Genomic DNA, 27,937 nt, shown 5'->3' with positions numbered 1-27,937 from the left:
ACACTTTTTATTTGGCTCCTTCTTCCAGCTTTACAGTCCATGCCATGGGGAAGAAGAACATTTATCCAGACATATTGGCAGAGCTCTTAATATAATTTCAGTCTACTTAGCAATACTTTCATGATTCTGCATGAGACAATATCTGTTAACCAAAAAAGACCATTTTTTCATTTTATAAAAAAAGTAAAAATAAAATTTTTCCCTGCCAATATTTGTATGGTTAAAAACATTCTGACCAGTATTGGGTCGGAATGTTTTTAACCATACAAAAATCTAATCTATTAAGTTTAGATAATGGATTTCTTAACAAATTAGGCAGCATTTTATAAATGAGTACTCCTCATTAATAGCTTTAAGCAACTTAGGGAAATAAAATTGTTTTAAAAATTAGGTATCAGTGGTGGTTAGGTATTCATAAATATATGCATTGTTTTCTCAGCAAACAGTTTTATGAGAAACTACCAACTTTAATGTCTGTATTTTGGGGACCAAGTGAACACAGTTATTTTGGAAGGTGACATTTGTGACACTGATGGAAATTAGGAGAAATAACAGTGTACATCTGTTCTTTAAAAAAAAGAGATCTCGTTTTTCTACTTACATTAACTCAATTTTATCCTCCTCCAGAAAAAAATGATCAGTTACTGAAAGAAAACACTCATTCTTCTACATTATGTAGAAGCTGCTTCAGATTTATTTCAAATTTTAAATTATGATTGTTTAAGTGAATTTCATATAATACTGTTCATTACTAACATAATTCTAATGTTAACTCAAAAGGTGTTCTGACAATTCTTCTTTTTCATCCATTTTTGCTTGTGTCCTCATTATCTAAAAAATTATTTTTAGTGTGATTTATCATGTCTTCTATATAGAGAGTAAAGTGTGACTAACAGATTTTTTTTTAAATTGGTGAAACTGAGTAAAACTAAGGGACTAGGTATTATGTCACAGAAAAGTATAAAAATGAGATAGATTCATATTATGCAAATATAATCATTAACCTAACAACTATAGAAAAAGAACTTTTAGTAATTGTTTTATTTAAATGATGAATATGGGGGCGCCTGGGTAGCTCAGTGGGTTAAGCCTCTGCCTTCAGCTCAGGTCATGATCTCAGGGTCCTAGGGATCGAGCCCCATGTCAGACTCTGCTCGGTGGGGAGCCTGCTTCCTCCTCTCTACCTACTTGTGATCTCTCTCTCTCTCTCTGTCAAATAAATAAATAAATAAAAAGAATCTTTAAAAAAATAATAAATGATGAAAATGAAAAGTCCATATTAGAATGCATTCCATGTGGACAAGGTAATTCTTTTGTTTTTAGTACCCAGTAGACAAATAAAGGACTTAAATTGAAGTCATAGTGAATTCTGCCCTTCTAACCTAAACTTACAGCTTAGATTCTTATAAAATAAACTGCTTCATTTGCATCCTTTATTTCTTCCTTGGTTTGAAAGTTAAGGAAAGTATCTTCCTCTTATAATTCATCATTGGTTTTCAGGGCCTGATAGAAATGTTTATTACCAGCAGATACTTGGAGACCCGAGGATGAGGGGACCAGTAAGAGGTTGGAATAAAACTTGGTCTTTAGGTTTCGTTTTGTTTTGTTTTTCCTATGAATAACTGATTTCCCCAGTACCATGTACCGAGTAGCTGTATTCCTTTGTTCTGCGCCCCAGCTCAGTCATGTATCAGTAGTCCGTGTTCCAGCCTGTGCCCTCCATGATCATTTCTGCTGGTCCCTTGATCTATCACGTCATCAATGCCACAATCTCCATTATTAGATGTCTTCATATCAGAAAGGGAAAAACCCTTCCCTTGCTCTTCTTTAGCATCTACCACAATTTTAGATTTGCAGAGTTGCACAAGCTACCACGTAGGTTTTAGGTTGAAATTACATTTATAAATGTGAGGAGAATCAATGCTAATCGTTATATTGCTCATGTATATCATTTCCTTGGGACTTTAATGTCTTCCCAAAAAGTTAGATATTTTCTCCATAGTGGTCTTAATTCCTTTTCTTAGATTTATTCCTTTTTTTTTTTTTCATATTTTCAGTGCCATTCTGAAACATATCTTTTACTCTCATATTTTCTCCATCTTGTTGCTGGTGAATTAGAAAGCAGTTGATTACCGTGTATTCATTTTATGGTTGGTTGACCTGCTGCAATCTCTATATTATAATAATTTGATATGATTCACTTGGCTTTTTAAATATAGGCAATAAAATTTCCATAAGTAATGACAGTTTGGGTTTCTTTTACATCTTTCTAACCTTTATATAGTCTTTCTTTTCTTCTTGATTAATGAACTTGCTAGGAATTTTATATATATCACTTATATAGTAAACACTCTCATCATGTTCTTGATTTTAAGAATATTACTAAGAATATTACTTCTGTGTTTTGTTATTAAATATAATATTCCAACTTTTCTTAAATATTATTTAAAAATAAATATTTGGAGTGCTTCAGATTTCCAAAGAGAAAATAAAATGACTTAGAATCTGATTATTCAGATGAGCCTCAAATACTTTAATAAAACTCTGATTCTGGAAAATAATTTATCAATGCCTACATAGTTCTGAGTGATAAGAAATGCTACCCCCAAAAATATCCTGCTTGATCAAATCATCATCCAAATGTCAGTGCAACAGACACATCTTCTGAAACATGGAAGATCTTAGGAATTATAACACCTAGAAAGAATTCTTGAAAAATAATATTGAAGTACAAAATTCTGCCAAGAAATAAATGGAGATGACAGGGAAAGGACCAGGGCCAAACTCAATATCTGAATAATCAGCACAGTGTCTACAAGATCTCACAGAATCAAGCATTTACCAAGAAATTTAATTCAGCCAAATAGTCAATGAATATAAAGAAGACATGTGGCCTTATTCAGGGATGTAAGAACTCAAGGATAGACTGCAGATGCTTCTTACCTTGGTGATGAAATCCGGTCCACTGAAACATGTCGGTCTAATAACCTCAGGAACAGAAAATCTGTGCTAAAAGGACTTGGTAAGTAAGCATCGAATCCTTGATCTTTAGATAATTTAGTCCAGAGCAGAATGAAAACGAAATGCCATAACAGTTGGTAAGTACAAATGCGGCTATTAGAGTACAAACTGCTAAATATATATTGTAAAAATGGGGGAGTAAAATGAGTATTTTGCTCTTATAAAATACAGATTCATTAAATATATCTCATTTTTATAACACTAACTCTGAATATCCATCCATTTATCTATGCACATGAAGAGAGAATCTATGTAGAATGTTGGTTATTTTAATAATTATAGCTATTTCCAGTTGGTGGAAGACTTTCTATCTTCTTTGCACCTTGATAACATTTGAAGTTTTTATAGTTAATATAGATGTCATTATGTTTATAAAAATTATCATTATTCTTAATTATTCTTAAATTTGAACAACCAAAGGTAGAGGTGTGGCCTCTGTATTCAGATGTACCCAGGATACAACACAATGTTTTTTTGTTGTTGTTTATTATAAAGACTCTTAAGGGGCGCCTGGGTGGCTCAGTCGTTGAGCTTCTGCCTTTGACTCAGGTCTTGGTCCCGGGGTCCTGAGATCAAGGCCCACATTGAGTTCCCTTTCTCGTTGTGTGTCTCTCTCTCTAATAAATAAATAAAATCTTAAAAAAAAATAAAGATCTTAATAGTGATTTAGTTCAATTCCATTCTGCATTTTATAGGAGAGAATAAGAAAGCCCAGTGGTTCAGAAAGCTGTCCAGGATTAGTTAGCTGGTTAGTGATTGAAGAAACAAGGGATTCATTTCATATACCCTCATTTAATCAATCAAAAATACCATGCAGACAAAAGAATATACACACTAATATACAAGAAAGAAGAATTTAAATCCTGTTCAAGTAATGACAGGTAGGGGTGCCCGGGTGGCTCAGCGGGTTAAGCCTCTGCCTTCGGCTCAGGTCATGATCTCAGGGTCCTGGGATCGAGCCCTGCATCAGGCTCTCTGTTCAATAGGCAGTCTGCTTCCCCGCCTCTCTCTGCCTGCTTCTCTGCCTACTTGTGATCTCTCTTTCTAATAGATAAATAAAATCTGAAAAAAAAAAAAGAAGTAATGACAGGTAAAAAGATTCATAAGGAGTAACCCATCCCACTTTGCAGTATGGAAGTCTTTGGAATGTTGGACTGCTTCTGCCTTCTGGCTCTGATACTGCCTGGTTAAAGCAATCTCCCTTCCTTTGTTCAGCCTTCCCTCCCAGGCTGTCTCAGGTGCCCCCCTTGGCCACAGACCATCCTGAGAGTGTCACCATTATGGCGCTTTGTTCAGAGAAATGTATTTTTTTGGCATGCTGGTCTGCCCCACTAGGCTGCAAGGTCTTTCAACCCAGGATTTACTCCTTTGTTGTATTTTCCAACATCTAGCACACTGACAACTGTCAAGTGTTCTGCTGGTTCAACTGCAATTAGGAATCTGTGCAGCCAACTAATTATTGAACACTTACTATAGTGACATATTGAGAAGAGCTGCATTATTCCTTTGTGTCTTGAAGAGTGTGAATTTTACACAAATATGGAAACTTCTACTCCTGATTTTAGGCTTTTGAACAAGGAATAATTTATGACCTCTACCTTGTAAACACATTTCAAAGATATCATCAATATTACCTGGCCAAGATGCCAATAAAAATCTCTTTTGCAGAGGAGATGCTCTCTGCTTTTATATGATTTTCACAGCAGTATGTCTTAAAAGCATATTGACAGTAGAGTCCAACGTGTCCAAGATGTATCAGAGATATGGCTTCTGGTAAAAATAAGCTCCTTAGAAACCTTTCTGTGTTATTATTTTTTCCAAAGGCATGATTGAAGGATTTTAAAGAAGGACTTGTATCTAAGCAGAGATTTTAAAATAGAACTGTCATGTTCAATTTGATGTTTTATGATTGTGACATATGAGAAATACTGTAAAGTTACAGGGCTATCATTATTTTATTGAAATACTAGGTAAGTAGTCTTTTTTCCCATGTATCTTCTTGGTTAGAAAAATGCATTTTGAGAATAGAAATGTTATTTTGATATATGAGAACCTACATGAAAGATCTATGGAAAAGAGTTCGGAAGACAGGAGCTTCATAGCAAGTCCTATGACATGTAGGTAGCAACAGTGACTACTGTGGGTCAGGTGTCTTATTTTTACTGGTATTTCTTTTAAGCCGGCTACATATTATCTTTAATTTTCTCCCTTAGGGATAGTTAAAGTCTGCATCCTGACAATTCATTTGTCCCTTTGCTGGCCATTCTTTGTATTCCTACTCGTAATCACTGGAATGCTTCGCTCTGTAGTTACCCTGTTGCCTTTCCTCATTGCCCTCCTCAGAATGCCATCTCTCCTTTTCCCTTATTTATTTTCATTTTCTTAACTTTATAAGATTTAATTTATTTATTTGGGAGAGAGAGATATAGAGTGAGCAAGCATGAGAGGGAGAGGTTAGAGGGAGAAGCAGACTCCCTGCCAAGCAGGGACCCCAATGTGGGACTCGATCCGAGAACTCCAGGATTGATTGTGATCTGAGCTGAAGGCAGTTGCTTAACCACCTGAGCCACCCAGACGCCCTCTCTTTCCTCCTTCCTTCAGCCCCCACACCCACTTCTCTCCCATACAGTTGCTGTCCTTGGTCCTGCGAGGCTGGTAGACAGGTTTTTTTTTTTTTTTGAGCCCCAGTTTTACCATCTGTAAAAGGGAAATCATAAGAGTAGCCATGACACACTGTGGGTTTGAGATTAAGTGAGAGAGTGCATGGCATTCCAAGTTGTGTAATGTGACTCAACTGTTACAAGAAGCAAAGAGAGCTAAGGGATGACTCACAAATGTGACCACGAATCTTTCATCGCTATCCAAATAAATTTTCTTTTTTTAAGGATTTTTTCTTTTATTTACTTGAGAGAGAGAGAGAGAGAGAGAGAATGGCTGAGTGGAGTGGGAGAGGGGCAGAAAGAGAGGGAGAAACAAACTCCCCACTGAGCAGGGATCCCAATGCAGTGTTCGATCCCAGGACCCCAAGATCATGACCTGAGCTGAAGGCAGACACTTAATCAACTAAGCCACCCAGTGCCCCTAAATTTTCTTTTAAAAGCAAAATACCTCTCTAAAACATAAAATACTTGGTCACATTTTAATATTCCTTGCCAGATATGTAAGGAATATTACTGGCACATAATTTGTAAGTTGAGAAGCTTCTCTTCTACCCTCATCATGGTAGACCCTACTCCTTAGTCCTCTAGTAGAAAACAATTTTTAAAATTCTTCTTTGTAGTTCAAGTGTTTCTTAGATCCAGGAAGATATGGCTATATGCTTTTAATTTTTTTCTTCTCACACAAAATGTATACCTAAGATATTTTCACATCATTACCTAGAAAGCTTTCTTACTCCATAGCGTAGACATATAGCTTAACAGTCCCCTTGTCGGTGGGTGTTGGTATTATTTCCAGTATTTTGCTCCTATCAGCAGTTCTCCAATATATAGCTTACACACATAACAGTGTTATGAATGTAGATGTGTCTGTGGATCAAACTTTAGAATGTGGGAACGACATGTCATACTTCTGTAATTTGAAGCCAAGGCATTACGATGAGCAGATCAGGTTGAGGTACCCCAAATTTCCTTCCTTGAAAACTAAGTATTACATTGACAGGTAAAAGGCATCCATTGCCCAGATGTCAGAACATCTGAAAAACACAAAGAAGAGTTTTGAATGTCCAGAATCGCAGCTATAGTTAAGGGTACGGTATTGTGTACTTGATATTTGCTAAGACAGTAAATCTTAAGTGTTTTTCACAACAACAATACAGAGGAAAGAAATGACTCCTGTGAAGTGATAGATATATTAATTATCTGGGTTATGGTGATCATTTCACAATTTTTATATATATATCAAAACACAAAGTTGTACACCTTCAATATATACACGTTTTGTTAGTGATATTTTAATAAAGGTATTTTTAAAAAATGGAAAGCTGGCAAGTCATTGTGAGTCCCTACAGGGTTTGCTCTGAATAAAAAGTGGCAATAGGGAGCGTATCATGCTTAACGAAATAAGTCAATCGGAGAAGGACAACTATCATATGATCTCCCTGATATGAGGAAGTGGAGATGCAACATGGGGGGTTAAGGGGGTAGGAGAAGAATAAATGAAACAAGATGGGATTGGGAGGGAGACAAACTTTAATCTCCCAAAACAAAGGGAGGGCTGCTGGGGGGAGGGGTATTGGGAGAGGGGGGTGGGGTTATGGACATTGGGGAGGGTATGTGCTTTGGTGAGTGCTGTGAAGTGTGTAAACCTGGCGATTCACGGACCTGTACCCCTGGGGATAAAAATACATTATATGTTTATAAAAAATAAATTAAAAAATAATTTAAAAAATTTTTGAGTCCAAACAAAAAAAGAAAAAAGTGGCACTAGGTAGGGAAACTGGGGTAGGGACGGTGTGGAAGGCTTTGGGTGCTAGCCTTACGTAGTTAGAATTTACCTGTATGCCATCAGAATCTGTCAAATGTGTCATGAAATCAAGACATTGTTAATATGATGATTTTGATGGCAATGTACAGAATAGATTAGAGAGACAGCAGAGGTAGGAAGCCGATTTAGCAAACTATAGCCATAATTCAGCACTGTGCCAAACTTTCAGTAAGTTACTTAACTTTTCCACCTGAGTGTCCCATTCTGTAAGGAAGGTTAATTATATTGCCTACCTCATTGGGTTTGGATGTGTTTTAAATTATGTTAATATTTATAAATCCCTCAGAACAGTGGGGACCAGACTAAGAACTCAAGATCCTATTTATTATTATTCAAAGTGAAGATTGCTGCTGCTACCTGACAGAAACAATGCCCAGAATGCTGACCCAAGAGAAAAGGTCAGGTTAAACCATCAAATTAAGATAATACTACAACAGAGCGCCCAAATTGAATTATGTAGCTCTAAATAGAAAGCCAGTACATTCTTTAAACAGTGGCCAAAATTAAATTGAGGGAAATGATAGGAAAAATGTAAAGTGAATAAGAAACACTGTGTACTTTTTACAAGGAAATTAATTTTCTGAATAAAAACTCCTGCTGAAGATAGTGCATTTCAAGAGAGCTTAGACATTTGAAAGCAGTCATCCTCTAAGCTAGTTTTTCTCTGCCTTTGGAACTCCTGGAGCTTTCAAGTCTTTTTCATGCTAGGAGGTAAGATGCTTCTGTTTTGCTACTGAGTGGGGATTAGGGCCTCAGGCTTCAAGGTGCCCATGCTCACAAATACCATTTAGTCTAGATCTTGCCATTTTCTTTTACTCCTAATTTTTTTTTTTAATCACTTACAACTGCACAAGATTTGTGTACTTAAAATGAAAGGATACAAAGTCTGTTCAAAAGGATACTTTGGGGACCCTGTTTTGGATCTGTTTGGGGGCAAGAATTTATTTATACCTAAGCACATGATGGGGGCACCTGGGTGGCTCAGTGGGTAGGTGTTTGTCTTCTGCTAAGGTCATGGTCTCAGGGTCCTGGGATCAAGCCCTGCATCAGGCTCTCTGCTCAGCGGGGAGCCTGCTTCCTCCCTCTCTCTGCCTGCCTCTCCGCCTACTTGTGATCTCTCTCTCTCTCTCTCTGTCAAATAAATAAATAAATAAATAAATAAAATCTTTTCTTAAAAAAAAAAACAAAAAACAACTAAGCACATGATGAAAGATCTGTTTGTGGGTTTAATCACCACCAAACCCAGTGTTGGCCTTAAGTTCCTGAGGTTTCAGAATGAGGGAACTAAAGTTGCAAACTCTCTCTTTCCTATTTTGGTCTCTTCTGTCTGTTGAGTTTTCAGACTTACAGGTTGCAACGGTGTTGAAATTTTCAGTGTATCAGAATAAATGGGTGATTCTGGTTCACTGTCTGGTTTCCAGTTCTTGAGACCTATGACTTTCTTATAGTAACTTGGTATGCGTTTCTCTGCGATTTAGGTGAACAAAAAACAAATGGAAATGGGTGCTGAGCCAAGACTGAGAAAAAGGCATTTCCTACACATAGGTGACTTTAAAAATAATAATGATGATGATACTACAGAAACAGACAAACATATAGCACCTCTCTTTTAGCCCTTTTCTTTGTTTTTAACAACACCCCCACACACTCCCCCCTACTCCAGGCCCCGGCTTTCATCCCTGGAGAAATTCAACCTTTCTTCCTATCTTGGAGTAAGTTTTCCTATCCTCAAAATCAATACATTGATACCTTGCTAGTTTAAAACTCAAAAGACATGATGCATGAGGAGGTAATGTAGTCATTACAAATACAGGCTCTGAAGCTAGATTATCAGGATTTGGTTCTATATCTATTAGTGTCTTTTCTTTTTAACATTTCTGTGCTTCCGTCATGGGTAACTCAATGTAACGGTAGAGTCAAAAAGCATTGTTCTGTGGATGAAATGAGTTAATACATTTCAAATATTTAGACCAACGTGTGGTCTAGAGTAGGTGCTCATCTTTGAAACTGTTAAGATTACAGTAGTCCACCTTAACAGTGGGGGATACACTCCAAGGCCCCCCAGTGGATTCCGAAACCATGGATAATATCTACTCTCATGTATATTCAGTTTTTTTCCAACAGTGAAGTTTAATTTATAAAGAGGCACAGTAAGAGATTAATAACAATAACTATTAATAAACTATAATAATTAGTACACTATAATACAGCTTGTATAATTTGGTCTTTCTCAAAATACCCTGTGGTACTATACTCATCCTTCTTCTTGTGATGACCTGAGATGATAAAATGCTTACCTGTTGAGTTGAAGTCAGGGGAATGACGTAGGCTTTGTGACGTAGTTTAGGCGCTGTTGACCTCCATGAAGAGATGTCATAAGGGGGATTACCTACATTTGAGCTGCAGTTGGGTAACCCAAATCACAAATAGCAAAACCAGGGATCAGGGGGACTACTGTGTACACATAGAAGGTATTGATTTATTAATCCAACAATTTTTAAGTAGTCACTTTGCTGTGAGTGAGTTTAGGGATAGGAGGGGAATTCAGGGTTATATAAGGACTGGTTCCTTCTCTGAAGGACATTATAGTCCAGTAAGGGAGATTAATTTTCAAAAGACAGCAGAGAACAAATTATAAAGGAAAACAGAGTAAAAAGACCTCCCTTTTCACTGGTTTGATCAAGGAAAGCTCCATGAAAGTAGTAAGACATAGGATTCAAAATGTAGCTAGGACTCAGTGTGAATTGAAAAATAAGGGGATTTCAGATAAAGAATATGATCTGAACAAAGAAACAAAAGCAAATATATTCAAGGGGAATAATGAGTAAACCAATGCAACATAAAGAGAGGATTTTTTTTTTTTTTTTAAGATTTTATTTGTTTATTTGAGGGAGAGACAAAAAGCACGAGCCAGGGGGAGGGAGGCGGAGAAGCAGACTCTCTACTGAGCAGGGAACCCAATGTGGGGCTCAATCCAGGACCCCAGGATCATACCTCACACTGAAAGCAGATGCTTAACTGACTGAGCCACCCAGGCACCCTTAAGGAGAGGGTCTAATGGGAGAATTGACAAGTGTTTCAGTAGACTTTGTGATTAGTTCATGAACGTTCTTGTTCGCAAGCCTAAGAATTCAAGATTTCTCTTATAAGCAGTGGACAATGGTGAAGCATTGAAAGATTCATTGTTGTATATTTGTTTTTTGGTCCAAAGAGATATATGGCCAGAGCTGTGCTTTAAGACATTTACTATGCAGTAGTCTGTAAGTTGTAGTGGAATAAAACAATGTGAAGCCAGGAATCAGATGGGAGGCTACTGGAGCAGAACTTGTTAAAGTGAGATACCGTTAGTTTTTAGTAGAGAAGATGAAAAGTGAGAGAGAGATGTTACGCATGAGTGATTAAATGTATTTGTCAACTAGTTGGATATTTGTACGGAGTGGGATGAAAACAGTTTCCAAGGCTGCTAAAGGTAAGAGCGGGAGGCACGCTAAGACATTTTACTAATCCATTACAAAGTAGGAAAAGAGTAAAATATTAAAATGGGAAATAAAAAAATGAGACGGTGAAAAATTCAAGTGTATCAGTAACCACACAAATGCATGGAGATTATGCATTTCTGTTGATAAACAGAAGTTATAAACATACTACTGTAAAGGAAATAATAGACAAGTTTTACTGTGTTAAAAACTTTTTCATGAAAAATTAAGCTAGAAAAGCTACAAAATGTGTTTCCAACTCATTTACCTGATAAAGGACTTTAAAAATTAAAATACATTTTTAAATTCCTACAAATCAATAAGCAAAAAGGAAAAAAAGTACAGCATATCAGCATGAGTAAATTTCAGTTGTATAATGGGAATTAAAAATTAGGTTTTGTAATGTTATACATGATGTTTTATACTACTGGTGAAAAATTTAAAATTTGAGAATTAACTAATAGTGCTAATTCAGACATTAAAGTGTATTAAACATGTTTGGATTGGATGGAAGTCTTTGATTGGAAGAATGTACAGTAACTTTAAGACAAGGTATGGTATGCAATATATATATTAAAAAACAATTTCAATTTAGTAACTACAGACCCTATAAACTCTATAATTTCTTTTAGATCATTATAAAACTTTACTTATAATTGATATTTTCAGTAATTCCTTAAATTAATTATCAGGACTGTCATCTTTTTATGGCCTATTGAAATAAGACCAGGAACTATGGTTAAAATCAGGTTTATTACCAGAAAACTCTCATCAGTCAAAACCATAGTATAAGTCCCTTACTTGAGACAAATACCTGAATATTATCATTACATTTAAAGAGCAACAGATTATTAGGCGCATTGAATAATTCCATCTTAGTTTGATGTACTTCACTCAAGAAAATTCAAAAGGTATGTAGACTTAAGCCAACTTGATACACTAATTTGAAACAGAAGGGATGGAAACATGTTTGCTGATTTGATATTTTAAATATAGTAAACTTTATAGTTTTAAAGTGAAAAATCACTAAATGTTGAGTAGCAGGCAAGGAACCAACATTGGATGAGTCTGCAAATTTATATCAAGAAACTGAAGTAAGACAGTGTTTTCATGAGGAGGATATAGTTGACGTGAGGTAGACTGGAAGGCATCCAGTCTACACGGAGACTGCAGTTTGTAACCTTACCAAGAACAGTTTTCATAATGCAAACGTTTAAATGTCCTATCAAACTCAATAAACCTACAACTAAAGCCATTTCTCAGGTTTTCTGACAATTCAGTAAATACCACCGTTTACTGAATTAATGCCATCATTCATGAAGGTATGAACATTTAGATGTAGCTTTAATCCATCACCTCCTCACCCTCATATTGAGTTGATTATGAATCTGTAAATTCCCCTGTAATGTTTTTCGTCTTGGGCTCATCTTCGTTGTCCTCACCGTCTTCAACCTTGTCTTCAACCTTGGCTGAATTCTAATCTTTTTCTCTGGTGGGAATATCATTGTTAACCCTGCTGCTGGTCTAGTATTCTTTCAAAATTATTTCTGTAATACTGCTCCCTTAACAAACTGATCGTTGGTTCCGGTTTTCTGCTGCAGCCAATGAGAGCTCCATCAGAGGTTGAGCGAACTAAGTCAGTCAGAGAAAGCAGATGCCATATGATTTCATTCATGTGTGGAATTTAAGAAACAAAACAGATGAACATAATGGAGATGGGAAGGAAAAATTAAATAAGATGAATAGGGAGGCAAACTATAAGAGATGCTGAACTCCAGGAAACAAACAGGTAGTTGGAGGGGAGGGGAGGGTAACTGGGGAGTGGGGTCACTGGGGGATGGGCGTTAAGGAGGGCCCGTGATGCAATGGGCACTGGGTGTTGTATGCAACTGATGAACCACTAAATTCTGTTCCTAAAAGAAGTAATACAGTATATGTTAACTAAACTGAATTTAAGCAATTAGAAAAAAGAGAAGAAAAAGAAAGCTCCTTCTGATTTTTAAAGACCTCTGCCATTTTTATTTTTAGTCTTTATTTCTTTCCTAGATGCATTTTGTTTTGTTTTGTTTTGTTTTCCTCAATTCAAGTCATTATCACAGTATCACAGGGGCATCTCTCTTCTGGATTTTGCCCGATTTGGGAATGGTTTGGACAAAGGAAGGGAAGTCAGTGGCAACACCAGGATTTGAAGCTTTTGTGACTGAGGTTGTTCATAGAATACCACTTTCACACTGTTTATTGAGTTCTGCCTGTACAACTGCCTAAGGAAAATAAAACACCATGAATTTCAAATAGCACACATTGAGAGAAAGCCAAAGAATATTCTGATTTTGGAGGAACTAAAACTCAGAACATGTGGCTGTTTCCTGGCAATGCAGAGCAAAGGGAATGGGTTTTTGATCTCTGCCATGTCTGGATTGGGCTGTCGGAAAAAGCTGGGAGCTGAAAAAGTATCACTGTGAGAATCCTTCCAGCGCTGATTGTTTCCCAAAACTGCCACCCGCTGGGGGTGGTGCTCAGCAGGTCTGATGTACAACTCACTTTCATTCTCATGATAATGATGACAGTTTCACATGCTCAACCTAAAACTTGCTACTGCCGTGAAGCATTACAGTCTGGCTGGGACTCTAAACCGTGTGCGTATTCTCTTCTGGTATTTCATCGATGGCCTGGTAGACAAACACAGTCAAGAGAACTCTGTGTATTCAGGTGAAAAACAGAAAACACTTGGCCTCCTCACAGATTGCCACTGGTGAGAACTAGGGAATCGTCATTCGCCTTTGTGAATTTCATGATTGTTTTGGGGGTAATTTCGATAAAGTGGAAATGAGATAATAGAACAGAAAATACTAACATTCATTTTCGTCATTCCAACTACATGAAATGAGAGAAATCAAGATTTTGATATTCTCTTTAAACATCATCTCAGGGTTAATACAGCAGTGTTCATATATTATATTAGATACTGTGAATGATGCAGAGTTCTTCCCTCATGGAGTTCGTGAGAACTTTCTCATAAAGTTGAGCTTAAATTATACCCCAAAGAAAAAGGAAAGTTTTTAATTTTTTGGTCCTGTGATTTATAAATAAATGTGTTTACACAGGGATAGATGCATATATATTTATGTATATTATTTATATGTTTGTATAAACTGAAATTTTACAAATCAAATAGTTGTACATATATATGCATGTATGTATAAATATAAATGGACAATCATATACGAAATGACGGTGTGCTTCTGTGTCTTCTCATCTTCAAGGTCTCACTTTTGTCTCTGCTTTTTTCAGTTACAGTTAAACCTGAAACAAATGGACAGTAAAAATATTTTTAGAACACTTGAAACCCTTGAATTAGTGACAGGGATTCTTATACCTTAAGTATTCGCTAGTTTTCTGCTAAATTAAGTTACTAGATTTAAAAAAATTATGTATTTAGGCTTGTGGAATATTTAAGAAAATCCGTATACATTCCACATTCCCAGCAATAATCTGCCTTTCTGCCTTTTTACACTGTGGACTGTTTGGGGTCCCTTATGACACCTTTATAGTCACCTTTGGCTTCTTTGTGTTTTTTTCTCCCCATCTCTGGTACTTTTAAATTAATTTCCTTCTTTCTTTCTTCCTTTCTTTCTTCCTTTCTTTCTTTCTTTCTTTCTTTCTTTCTTTCTTTCTTTCTTTCAAGATGTTATTTATTTGAGAGAGAGAGAGCCCACAAGGGTGGGGTGAGAGGCAGAGGCAGAAGCAGACTGCTCACTGAGCAGGGAGCCTGAGGCAGGGCTCGATCCCTAGACTCTGGGATCATGACCTAAGCCAGAGGTGGACGCTTCATGGACAGAGCCTCCCAGACACCCTTGAGTATTTCTAATAAGTACCGAGGAAGAGAAAAACATTTTGGGTTTTACGTTTATCAGAGACCTGTTGCATTTATTGCAGAGAACTCAGCAGACTGAAGTATTCCAGAGTTGTAAGAGTACACGGAGGAGGACCCACAATGGGCGGATTGAATGGTAGCAGTCTTCACACCCAGTTTGGGGAAGCAAAAGCCACAGAACACAGACATTGCAACGACAGCCCCAAGTCTTACCGTTTAGAGAAGACAGGGAGCTTAGAAAATCGAGGCGTTTAATAGAAGTCAGCCCGGAACACCTGTCACCCTACTGGCCTGCATAGTCTTGGCCCTATACAGTGACTTTCGAAATTGATTTCATTTGTAACTTCTTCTTACTCTAAGAATCCTAAAATTGCTTAGGTTTCAGTTTACTTAACCCACTAAAGAGCTGATACTGCTTCATGTTCTGAATCTGGCTGTAGTCTCACCAGAGACTCTCTCCCATATTTTTCTGAATCTGGCTGTGGTCTCACCAAGAGGCTTACCTGGCCTGGCTCTCCCAAATCTTTCAGCTCTGACCCCTTCCAGCCTTGCTCTGCTGCGCTGTGCTCCACACCGGCCTTCCTGCAGTTCCAGGAGTAGTTCAGGCAAGTTCCCACATGTGGGATTTGTGTCTCCAGTCCCTCTGATGGATGCGCTCTATCCCCAAACGTCCCTGTCACGCCTCTTCCTTCCTCTAGGATGGAATGGGCAGCTCACCAGCCCTGTGCTGTGATTCCCTCCAAAGCACTCAGCCCTATTGGAAAGACAGCTTACAAGTGTGCACCTGTCTATCCATTGGGATGAAAGTTCCATGAAACAGGAGCTTTGTTTCTGTAAGGACAGAAACTTGGTGGTGCTTGTTATCTGTTTGTTTGTTTATTCTTACTATGGTATCTGCAAACGGCCAAGCTCTCCGATATTTTTTGAATGAATGGTTGGGAGTGATTCTGGTATTGGTGTATATTTAACAAAAATTAAATCGAAAGATGCCAAAGTTCATTTCTATATTGAAGTGAAAGCCAAAGCTGATGTCATCAGTGCATCACAGCATTGGGCTGTGTAGTAACTACTTTTTACAAAAACGGAGTGTACCTTTCACTGGTACGTACTTATTTTGTGGGAGGACAGAGACCCAGGACCATGTCCCTGCAGCTGCTCGTAACATAAGCCTGCAGGGACTAATTCTGCATGCGCTCTGCTTGTTTTTTTCTTATTTGTTCATCTGATACAAGTTAGAAATAAATAATTGAATTCTATATTCCAAGTTATCGTTCCTACGGTATCTTACTTTAAGAAGGGAATTCAAATATAAGCCGCTCTCAGGTATGCCACCTACTTCTATATGCTTTAAAATTTCCAGAGACGAAGCTTCGGGGACTTCCTTTGGTGCAGTGGACCCTCAGGTTTAACAGTGCCTACAATCAGAAATCCTTCCTTTAGGTCAACGTGATGGAAAAGGTCCATTATATCGGACCTCTGGTTAAGGTAGAGCTTGTGAATGAGTCCTCACTAAATAACATAGTTATGGCTATGAACTAAAGCCAAGAAATTGCCATTTACTTCACAGTGACTCCCAACTGGAAAACGGACGTCCTTTGTGTAAAATCACCTTGAGGAGAGAAAGCAGGGAGGAAAAGCGTTTGCTGTGAGGTGAAAGGGTTTCCATCAGATCGAAAGGAATTAAGTGTCTCAGTCGGTTACGCCACTGCCTTTGCTTCCTGGGATCGAGCCCCACATCGGGCTCCCTGCTCGATAGGGAGCCTGCTTCTCCCTCTCCCTCCACTGTTCCCCCTGCTCGTGCTCTCTCTCTCTCTCGCTCTCTCTCTCTGTCAAATAAATAAATAAATGTCTTAAGAAAACAAAAAGAAAGGAATTAAGAAGGTATTTAATTATGGAGAGCTGGCAGGCTAATTCACGCAGTGGAAAACGAGTCTGTAGAACATCTGGGGATCGTGGGGATTTTTGGAATCCTGGCAACAGCATGGAATCTTCTAGAATGAAAACTTGAAGAGTACCTGGAAACTTGTTTGCTGAGACAACTGGCATGTTTCGGAGATAACTCTGAAAGAGAAGGTGAAATCAGTCAGTCCCTAAGGAGATGGTGAGACACCTTCCTGAGCCATGATGGGGACAGGCAAGAGTGTCATCAGCTAAGGGACAGGACAGGAGGAAAGTGCATTCTCTTGCAAGCAGTAAGTTCTGTTGCTAACCAGCCAAATGGTCCCTGCATTTTTCGATGTCCTTGAAGAGCCAGACAGAAGAGACTGCACCATCCTCTCCCACATACTGCTTAATGAAGGGCATTTATTTATTTTGTCTCATGGGACAAAAATAAAAATAAGGTACCTAATTTCATTTATCTGATGTACTGGAAGAATTCGTGTCTTTCATTTATAAGCAAAATAAAACCTACTCCTTTATTTATTTATTTATTTTTCCCTCAGAGGAGTGATTTCCTGGGCTCAAGCAGTCACTTTTGCTGCTCTTCCCTGGAATTTCCCCAACAAACTTATTATATAGGGCATCACTTCTAGGGCCTAAAGCAGAGCATAGTACACTATTAAAATCCTGATGAACAGTAACAAAGAAGTGATTTCCTCCTGCTTCTACTTATTTATGCTGCTAGCATGAAGGTTGTTTTTAGAATGCTGATTCATGCTGAATTTGACTTCACGTTGACACAGAGTGATGCGTGCAGAGTCTCAGCACCAGCGCCTTTTTCGTTATTTACTCTGATGACAAAGCAAAACATTTTGAAAATCTGCATCAAACAAGAATATAAAGTGAAAATCTCTGCCTTTACTAGCATTTATTAAATTATCCTTTTACTACTTTAAGTTTAAAAATTCAGCTAGCTCTCTAATTAGAATATAACTAGTCCAAATAGCTATGATGCATTTATATTATTTTTCCCAGTGAACTATTTGTTTTAATCTCTTTACTGTGAGATTTTCATTAGATTGCTGAAATATCAAGAATAACTTACTGAGACAAACATGAATTGAGGAACTTTGTACTGTGCACCTTGAAAATGAAACAGCCAGCTATTTTACCAGCAAAATAAGTTTATTTGGGAATAGCAGAGGAATTGCAATTTGAGCCAAGCAAGCTGCAGTAGACCATAGGCGAGTCCAGAGAACAAAGGAGAGGAACACCTAGTTGGGAGCGAAAAAGGGACTGTTGGGGCCGGGGGGGTTGTTATAATGAACAAGTCCTTTGGAGTAAACTAGAGTTCAGAGCATAGTGGCTCTTTATTGGCTGAATTGTGACCTCTCTCACTGGCTGGGCTGTTGCCAGGCAAGGAGAAAATCTTCCTTTTCTCTGCTGGGGGTACTGAAGTGCAGGCATCTTCCTACTGGGAATGCAAGGAGTTTCTTCTTGTTGAATGATAGCGTGTGAGAGCTCCCCCTTCTGGCCTTTGGCTTCATTTTAAAAGAGGTGGTTTTTTGTTGTTGTCGTTGTTGTTGTTGTTGTTTTAAAGATTTTATTTATTTCTTGACAGAGAGAGATCACAAGTAGGCAGAGAGGCAGGCAGAGAGAGAGAGGAGGAAGCAGGCTCCCTGCCAAGCAGAGAGCCCGATGTGGGACTCGATCCCAGGACCCCGAGAGTTTATATGGGAATAGCAGAAGATTTGCAAGTCAGGATAAGCAAGCTTTAGCGAAAGCAAGTCCAACTGCAAAAGGGAGGGACATTGCTTTAGAAAGAAAAAGGGGTGTTTTGATCAAAAGCCCACCGGAGGAAGGTGAGAACGGTCCAGGTTGATGACAGTTTTTCATGGGTGGAATTGCCAGGCAAGGAAGGAAATGTTCCTTCCTCCTGTTGGAGTGGTAAAGCAGTGCTGGACTTCCCCAGTGGTGCTTCTCTTCCTGTGAGGTCTGTTACTGACCACAAGTGGTAGTAGGTGAGAGCTCCCCCTTCTGGCCTCCTGACTCCCATTTTAAGTGAGATTTTTGTGTATTAATTTTCATACCGCAAAATACCTGGTCAGCCATCTTCAGAACTGTTGAGATCATGAACAGCAAACAAACAAACAAAAAAACAGAAAAGACTAGGAAACTATCAGAGATCAGAGGGGTCCAGTGATACAGGACACCTAAATTTAATGTGGTATCCTGGATTGGATCCCTTGGATCCCCAGAGTAAGATAATGGTGGAAACACTAGCAACTTTTAAGTAAACTCTTTAAGTAATAGTATTTTACCAATGTTAATTTCATAGTTTTTGGAAAAATGTACCACGGTTATATAGAATGTGAATATTAGAGGTAGCTGGGTAAAGTCTATTTAGAAACTCTGTACCATTTTAGCAACTGTTTTATTAATCTAACATTATTCCAAAATAAGAAACTAGTAATTCAAGGGCCTCTGCTTGGTAAACATTCTATTAAATCAAGTCTTCAACAATAATTTTTATCTTTATGTGGTTGCCTCTCTTAATGTAATAGCAATTAGATAATATATTAATGAAAATACCCGCTCTTTTTTCTTTATTACCCATTATCAGATGTATTCCATCATAACACTGAGTGCCAAAGTGGAAACACTTATGCTTTCCAACTTATATTTAACTCATTTTGACATTTTAATAGAAAATAACTGTAGTCACACAAGATGGGCATTACAGTCAGTGAGTGTGTTTCTTTAATTCCATGAATATCATAAGACTTCGTTTGACATCATCATGGTTCCTGAGCAATGGGCAATAAAGTGCAAAGCACATAGGGGAAAGCATTCTTCTGTAGGAACAAACAGAAACCATATTACCAGGGATCTGGTCTCAATTCCATTCAAAGAGAGTCTTCCTACTTCAGCTAGGATTCTAAATCCAATAACCAAAAAGAGATAAATATTGAAAATCTATATACATCCCACTTTGCAAATGATACTCTAGTCTGATTCATGTAACTTGTTTTCACTTCTAAAATATTGCTACCACTGCAACTACATCCATTACCAATCACCACCATTTTGGCTAATAATAACAAAATCCAAAAGGGTCTGTCTTGGTCAGCTTGGGCTGCCATCACAAAATACCACAGACTAAGTGGCTCAAACAACAGACATTTATCTTCTCATAGTTCTGAGGCTAGAAGTCCAAAATCAAGGTGCCAGCATGGTCAGATTCTTAAGCGAGCCCTCTTTCCATCTCACAGATGGCCACTAGCTCACTGTGTATGTGGGAGCACAGAGAGAGACAGAACAAGCTCTGTGGGGTTTCTTCTTACAAGATCACTTATCTTGTCCTGAGGGGCTCACCCTCATGGCCTTATCTAAACCTAATTACATTCCAGAAGGCCCCATCTCCAAATACCATCGCACTGGGGGAAAAGAATCCAACATGAGAGGTTAGGAGGGATGCTTAGTTAGGGAGGGAGGTTAGTTTAATCCATAGCAGTGTTCAGAACCCAAGAGTTTCAGATAATAGTATGAGGACTGAGCTTTAAACACATATTGTAGATACTTTCTGTGAGCTATCTTATTAAATCCTCAAATAGCAACTTCATGAGGTATATTGATCTGAATTTATAGAAGAAGTAGTTGGGTTTTAGAGAAGTTAAAATAACTTCTTGAAGACAAAGCATTTTGAAATATAGCAGAATGTGCACTGAAAATCAAGATATGCTAGCTAAAACACTGTATTCTGTATTCTTGGGCATTGCAATAGAATACCCTCCATTCTATTGCATAGGATTTACACTAATGACTGCGTGAAATGATTCATCCTGGGCAAAAATTAATTCACACTGTATTGTGAAAGGAATAATTTTAGAAAGAGAGTAAACTCGTGAACCTTTTTCTGGTTTTCAGCTGCATATTAATCAATGCGAACAGCCATATCCAAACCATTGTGAAATTAACAGGAACTCGTTTTCATTGAAGAGTATTTAGACAGTTTGTCTGTAAATAGTGTGTATAACATAATCCCCATAATTATTGGAATTATTTGAAACCTTTAAAATATGTTGGTAGAAGCAATGATTTTTACAATATATGTAAATATCCACAATGGCTATGGGTGTGCTGAACAAAGTCTGCCTCTAAGAGCACGTTATCTGTTTTGCATTGTACTACCGTCTGTTAGTGCATCGCTCCTCTATAGCCTTACAAAGCCATGAGCTGTGTACATTTATTTCTATTCACTGTCACAACAACTCTATGATAGAGGCATTATTTTCCACCAGCTAAGAAAAGTATACATGCTCAGAGGCTCGGTGACTTGCCCGAAGCCACATGGCTCTCACAAGGCACAGAGCTGCAATTCCAAGTCCTGGTTCCACAGTCCAAGTTTCAAGGATCATCAATGTATTTATTTTTATTTTTAAAAATTCTTATATGGTGTTCTAATTGTTCTGACCACGGAATATTTGGGTCTGAATATTCTGGATCTGAATTTTGTTAGAATTGTACGTCCTTAGCAAAAAAGTGTCCTTGCATATGACTTTGTAAGGTGGCAAGCTGCCCCTGCTTTGTAAGGCCAAGGAGCCCGAGAAAGGAGCCGCCCATGCGGACAGCCTGCCGTGCACGAGGGTGCGGGCCCATCCTGTTGATTCTTCCTTCTGTCCGGTGAGGCACCCTTCTCCATGAGATATTAAGTAGTTTGTCTCGGGTTGCACAGCTAGTAAACGGCAAAACCATGATGTAAACCCGTCTGTTGGATTCCAAAATGCCAGGCGAGGTCATTGCAAGGACTTTATTGTCACCAGCTGACCTGAGAGCTGGACCTCACCCGTCCCCATCCTTGGAGGGTACCTTCCGCCCACCCTGCCTGTAGGCAGAGCCCTTTCAAGCCCACGGTCTTGGGAAAGCAATGTGTTGTTGAGATCATCTGCACTGAAAGTGACTGAATCCTGTGAAGGCTTCTCTATGGCCTTTTAAGATTTGACAGGAGGGGCAGAGCGAGGGCTGCTGAGCTGTGCTTGTCTTGTGGCCGCCCAAGACAAGTCTTGTATGGGAGTTCCCTTGCTCGTTAAACTTGCCACTCACCAGCCTGGGGTGGCCCGTCTCAGTCTTGGGTTTCTCCTCACTCTTTGTGTAAAGGGGCCAGTTTCAGACCTCACCCAGAGAACTCCCAGATTTGCAAACTAACACAAAGCTTTATTCATTTTCCATTGTACAAATTGCCTTTCTTACATGTTTTCCTTTTCTCCATTTATTACCTTAAATTTACTTAAAATATAAATACCTTTTTAAAGTTTAAAAGCAGAATCTATAATGCTAAATAAACCCACGTAGAATCAAAGCCAAGCAAGGCCTACGCTGGTATTATATTATAATCAGTATTCACATGTTTTTTAAATAGTATTTTACTGCGGGGGTGGAGACCAGTCAGGGTCCAAAAAGTAACAGAATGAGCTAAACACACGTGTGGAGGAAGGGACAGCCGCAGACCTGGGGCGGGGGGTGATTTAACACCCTATTTGCAGGTGTGTGGTTAGGAATCCCTTCACGGAGGAGGTGCATCGCTATCCAGGGAGAGAAGGAGAGACGCACAGACCCGACGCAGAGCTCAAGGTCATCCTTGAGAGGCTTTTCGAAGGTAGTAGGACAGAAGCTAAGCAGGGAGCAGGGCAAAGTGCAGGTGCGGGCGCCGTTACTCCGCTCGTCGTGCTTCTGTGAAAGGCCGCCTACGTAACTCCGCTGACAGTTCCCTTTCACATGGGAAACACTGTCTTCTCGTGAGTCATGAACAAGGAAATCACATCTTAGAGATGATATTATCAAAATTATAATTTCTGTAAGACATTCTGTTATCTGGCTGGTATTAGAAAAGAAGGGGGAGGGAGAGAAGCAGAGGGAAGGGGGGAAGGGAGGGAAGAAGGAAGACAGGACGGACGGACGGACGGACGGACGGAAGGACGGACGGACCGACGGAAGGACGGACGGACGGACGGAAGAGAGAAGGAAAGAAAACCAGAGGAAAGGCGAGGAGGGGAGAACGACGAAGAGAGGGAAGGAAGAGACACAGTAGAGCAACTTTGCAGTTTTGTCTTCCCCCAGTGCATTGATTCATGGCGTTAGAGAAGGTAGACTCTGGCAAAACTGTGCTGCATGTTAAAAATCTTAAATTGTGGCCAATTTGCATTTCTAGACCTCTCCCATGACTGAGATGAGACGCATTTTATTACTTTGCCTTAAATGTACCTGGGGAGGGAGGTTGACAGAGGGGCCAAGTTCCAAGTCCGATGTTAATTGGTCCTATGAAACAGGGGCAGAGTCCACGAATGATGGCGTGTGTGTGTGTGTGTGTGTGTGTACGTGTATAATTGGTGGTCCTGCTTTTTTACTGAAGAGATATGTGCTCAGACAGAGGTGTGTGCAAATCCTGATACTGTCACACTGTTTTTATCCTAAAACGGAGATGAACTACCCCATGTTGTAGGTATGAAGATCAAATGTGCATATAAATGTTTAGATGTAGTCCATAGAAATAAGCATTCAACAAATGCTAGTTACTGTAAAGTATAAAAGGGTAAGGCAGATGTTTCTATTATAAAAGCACCTATATTCCTGCTTTCTAAATTAACATATGAGCTTTGGGTCTTTTAAAGTAAATTAATCCTACAAGGTAAGTTAATTTTTAGACATGGTGATTTTTGAAAGATAGAAAACTGAGCATTATGAAAGTGCTTAATCTTACAAGTTGTGACTGCATTATCATGGAAAACAGAGGATTGCCCTGTCCCTGGCATGCTGAGATAAATATTTTATATGGTATTGATACCAGATGATTTAATTAGATTAAAGACCATTGAAGCCAGCACATTGAAAACCTCATAAGATAAAATCTTTGTACCAAAAAAAGTCACTTTTATATTAAATATTATATTCTTAAAAGTTTGCTATAATTTTAATGAATAACCTGGTTAGGACTCAAAAACTGTTCTCTCTCTAAACACATTTTTAAAAAATTTCTTTCCAGTGGATTAGTTGGATAAATAAATTCCTGGCATTACAAAACTCATGCAAAAAGATAGATAATCAGATCCTTCATTTGCTTTCAGATTTTCAGACGATGCTGGTTGGTTTTCAAGAAGGCTTCTAGTAAAGGACCCAGAAGGCTAGAAAAATTTCCGGATGAAAAGGCAGCGTATTTCAGAAACTTCCATAAGGTAAGCCCCGGTGTTCGGAATCACTAGGGAATAAGCAGACCCTTGGCAACAACTCATGGAGACATTTCTTTTGATCGATGAAATCCGCAGGGGCAAAACTGCATGACCAGTATAAAATGTCCCTGTTTTGATGAAATGCAAAAGTTATTTTTCTCCTTTATTTTAATCATCTGCTGTAAATGCCAGTGGTACCTCCGCAAAATGAAAGACTCATTTTTATTGCTACTTTGCGAAATGAGATGACTCATAATTCAACCACATCATTTCCCAACATGCTGAGTAGACGTTTTCCCTCTGTTCAGGTTAATTGTGCATTTGTTACTTTGATTTAAACTGTGGGCAATATTTAGGAGATAAAACTTTGGAGGCTGGTGTTAGCTGTGCTAATGACTCTGCTAATGTGCACAGTAGTTGCTGTTTATAGCTTTAACAAGAAAGGATCATCAGATAGGCTGACGTGTAGGAGGTAGCCATACCGTCTATGAATTTTGATTCATTCTCATGAATCAGTTTACTAAGGATGGAAAGTATGTAGGAAATACCCCAGAATGATGTTAAAAATGCTGCCTAAAGTTGTCTTTGGTAATAATACCAAAATACAGTTAAGTATTTTATAATCACGTGGAGAATTCATGGTCAGAACTCAGAATCGTGAACTGGTAGGATGGTTTGTTGGCCATGCCTCAGTAAGCTCAGTAAAGAATCTAGTTCCTCACGGTTGGTAATACAGAGTAAGTTACCGTGAATAACATAATGATTTTGTGGGGTTTATTTTGTGGGATATGTATTTTATGTGTATTCCTCCTTTTATTAAAAACAGAGTGCTTCCTGGGGCGCCTGGGTGGCTAGTGAGTTAAGCCTCTGCCTTTGGCTCAGGTCATGATCTCAGGGTCCTGGGATCGAGCCCCTCATCGGGCTCTCTGCTCAGCAGGTAGCCTGCTTCCTCCTGTCTTTCTGCCTGCCTCTCTGCCTACTTGTGAGCTCTCTCTCTAATAAATAAATAAAATCTTAAAAAACAAAACAAAACAGAGTGCTAGCCTGGGGCTGGGGGGTGGGAGTGATAACAGATGCAGCACAGAGGATTTTGAAACTATCCGTTACGACACCATCATGGTGGATGTACGTCATCAGACATGTGTCCAGATTCGTAGAATGTATGACATTGAGAGTGAACCTTACTGTAAAATACGGACTCTGCTGTGTCCAAGTGGGTTCATCAGCTGTAGCAAATGTCCCGCTCTGCTGTGGGCTGTGGGTGATAGGGGAAGCTGTGCGTGTGTGGAGGCTGACGGTGGAGGGAAAGCTCTGGACCTTCTGCTCAGTAGGGCTGTGGACCGAAGAGTGCTCTCCAAAATAAAGTTTATTTTAGAAAGTAGATTTTTCTACAATATTTCCTAACTAATTCTATCACACAAATATCTAGCAATCATTTCTATTATATTTGGAGCTCTATCTTAAGGCTTAGCATTTGAATTTCTTTAACTCTATGAGGTATTCTCTATATTAACATAGACTTACTCTCAGAGAATCCAAGTTCAAGTTCCTATCTGCTCAGACCCAAACGCAGGAACCTCCGTGAGAAGGAATCCAAGTTCAAGTTCCTATCTAACCACTTACTGGCTCATGGAAGTTTGATTTTCTCTTGACTGCGTGTTATAGTACCAGTCTCTTCTGACAACTGTTTGAGATAGACTGTCAAAGACCAAGCAGCTCAGTGGCGCCTATTGTAATTATATGAAAAAGTACAGGAAGTTCTAAAGGTTTACTGGTGTTTTGTATTATGGTTATGATCATGGCAATATTTTTAAACCTGATTTGATGAAAAACTGCAAAGTGGTGAAATATGAGTCTGTGACTTTAGTTTTTGGGTAAAATTTTGGAATGACTGAGCACACGGTTTACTCTGGATTCCTAGGCAGAACCCCCGCCCGCTGGTCAGGGGTGGATGCGGGCTGGAGGCTGGCCGGGCCCTCATGACTCAGGCACAATCCTCAAGAAGGAAAAAGATCATCCTGACAAACAGAGTGTTGAGGAAGACCAAGATCTTAGTCACTTTAGTGCAGATGCGGTGAGAACATCTGAGATGGACTCTCTTATCAACTTTCACGTAAATCACAGTACCATGAACCACAGTTACCATCCCATACGTTAGATTTCCAGAACTTACTCATCTTATCCTCTAACCGGTGGTGATGCAGATGCTAACCAGCCTTGTTTTACTAATCATTTCACAATGTACACATGTATCAACAGATCACTTTGTACATCTTAAACTTACCTAATGTTATATGCCAGTTATGTCTCAGTCGTAGAGCTGGAGTAAAAAACATCTCAGTGTTGCACAGTGGGTAGGATTGTAGGCTCTGGCATCGAGCATCCGTCTTTAAGAGCCATGTGTACTTGCATAGGCTGTTGAATTTCCATGTACTTAATTTGCCTCCACTGACAGATTAAGATCATAATAATATAACAGATTATGACGCAAAAAAGATTAGTGTAGGGGATGAAATAGTACTATAGGAGTATAATGAGATTAAATATAACAAGCTCCTATTAATGAATTAAACTGTATAGCTAGGTACATAAGTTCTTACTTGACATGTAGTAACTGGCCGTAAACATCGGGCGTTTGGAGTCCAGGCCAGGTGTGATGGTGACTTGGGTGACGATGTTGGTGTTGGAGGGAGCAGGATGCCCTCCGGACATGGCCGGTGAGCGCCGACAGGGTGTACTTTGGGATTAGGTGTGCGCTGTTAGTGCGAGGTCGGGAGGGCTCACGGAGGCTCCTGCGTTTGGGTCTGAGCGGCAGAGAAGAGGGTGGTGTGACTCGTGAAGCAAGGAAGGGAGGAAAACAAGTTTTGAGTAAAAAAATCACAGGCCCCGTCGCTGACCGGATATGGAAGAAATGGAAGAGGAGGAGGAGGAGCCGCTGTGTCTTCCAGCCCGGGCGCTGGAGGGGTGCTGCTGCCCGTACAGAGACGGGGACCCGCTGTGCAGGGCCAGTGCTCCGCGGGAAAGGAGAAGGCATTCTTGGCTCGGGAGGTTAGGTTTCTTTACGGTATGCAGAGAGATGGTTTCATTCAACGGTTAGAACTGCAGCCAGGCTTACAGCAGATGCACAGCAGATCTACTGAATGGGGGTGTGAAGGTGGTGTATATTAATGCCTCTCTGAGAGCTTGATCCGTGCAAAATAAAACGCTTTCCTCCCTAAGTCGTGGGATTTGGTACCAGCCTTACAGTGACATTCGGGGAGTTTTTGATAAACTAATTTCAATTCTGAGTTTATCAAGAGTTATAAATCAAATCAAAAATGCTGACATTTGACTCAAAATGAGTCAATCCAAAAATGATGGAAAATTATTAAAAATGGCACTTAAAAGAAAGAAAATGCAAGTGGAATAAATGCTAAAATACCAAACAGTAAAATTTATGGTAATTATTGAGACTGTTTAACCAGAACTTCCCAACTGAAAGTTTTAACAATTCTAGAGAGAGAATGTTTATGTTACCAAAAGAGAAAAGTATGAAGAAACTGACATTTGAAAAGGGAAGAGAAGAGAGGAGAACACAGAACATTTGAGGCCGTGTGACTTCCTCGCCCCTGAGGCTGCCCGTCCCTATAAACATGCCACCCCAGAGGTCAGATGGCGTTAATTTGTCCCAACCCTAAAAACCAGCCATCGAGGCAAAATAGCAGTCACAAATATGTTCGTGATATTTTTATCCTGGCGTAGACTTTTGTTTCTGCAAAATCAAAGTGTGAACCATCACTTCCCATGACTTCTTCCATGAATCCTTTGTTTGAGGAAAGCTGTAAGTTTCTCAGCTCCCTCTGACAGGTGAGTAAAGGGAGATCGCTTTATGAAAAGGCTGACCTATTTAAAATCTCTCTTTTCCTTTCAGCAGTTCATGTTCAGTTCAAATCTTGGAACCCCAGAATTGGAAAAAAAAAAATCATCTTCATTTTTAA

At 39.0% G+C, this 27,937-nt stretch overlaps 1 protein-coding gene across 1 annotated transcript in view; it reads left to right on the top strand.

Annotated features, from left to right (window-relative positions):
* The window catches only part of DOK6 (docking protein 6), a 376,586-nt gene that overhangs the window by 86,469 nt on the left and 262,180 nt on the right, over positions 1-27,937 (top strand). Inside the window, exon 2 of the mRNA XM_032309552.1 lies at positions 23,859-23,966. Coding sequence (XP_032165443.1) covers positions 23,859-23,966 — 108 coding nt within the window. The remainder of the gene's footprint in view (positions 1-23,858; positions 23,967-27,937) is intronic.

The sequence above is a fragment of the Mustela erminea genome, chromosome 13, assembly GCF_009829155.1.
Source record: "Mustela erminea isolate mMusErm1 chromosome 13, mMusErm1.Pri, whole genome shotgun sequence".
Taxonomy (NCBI): Eukaryota; Metazoa; Chordata; class Mammalia; order Carnivora; family Mustelidae; genus Mustela; species Mustela erminea.
Note: the sequence above shows the minus strand (reverse complement) of the source record. Positions and strands in the feature narration are given on the sequence as shown.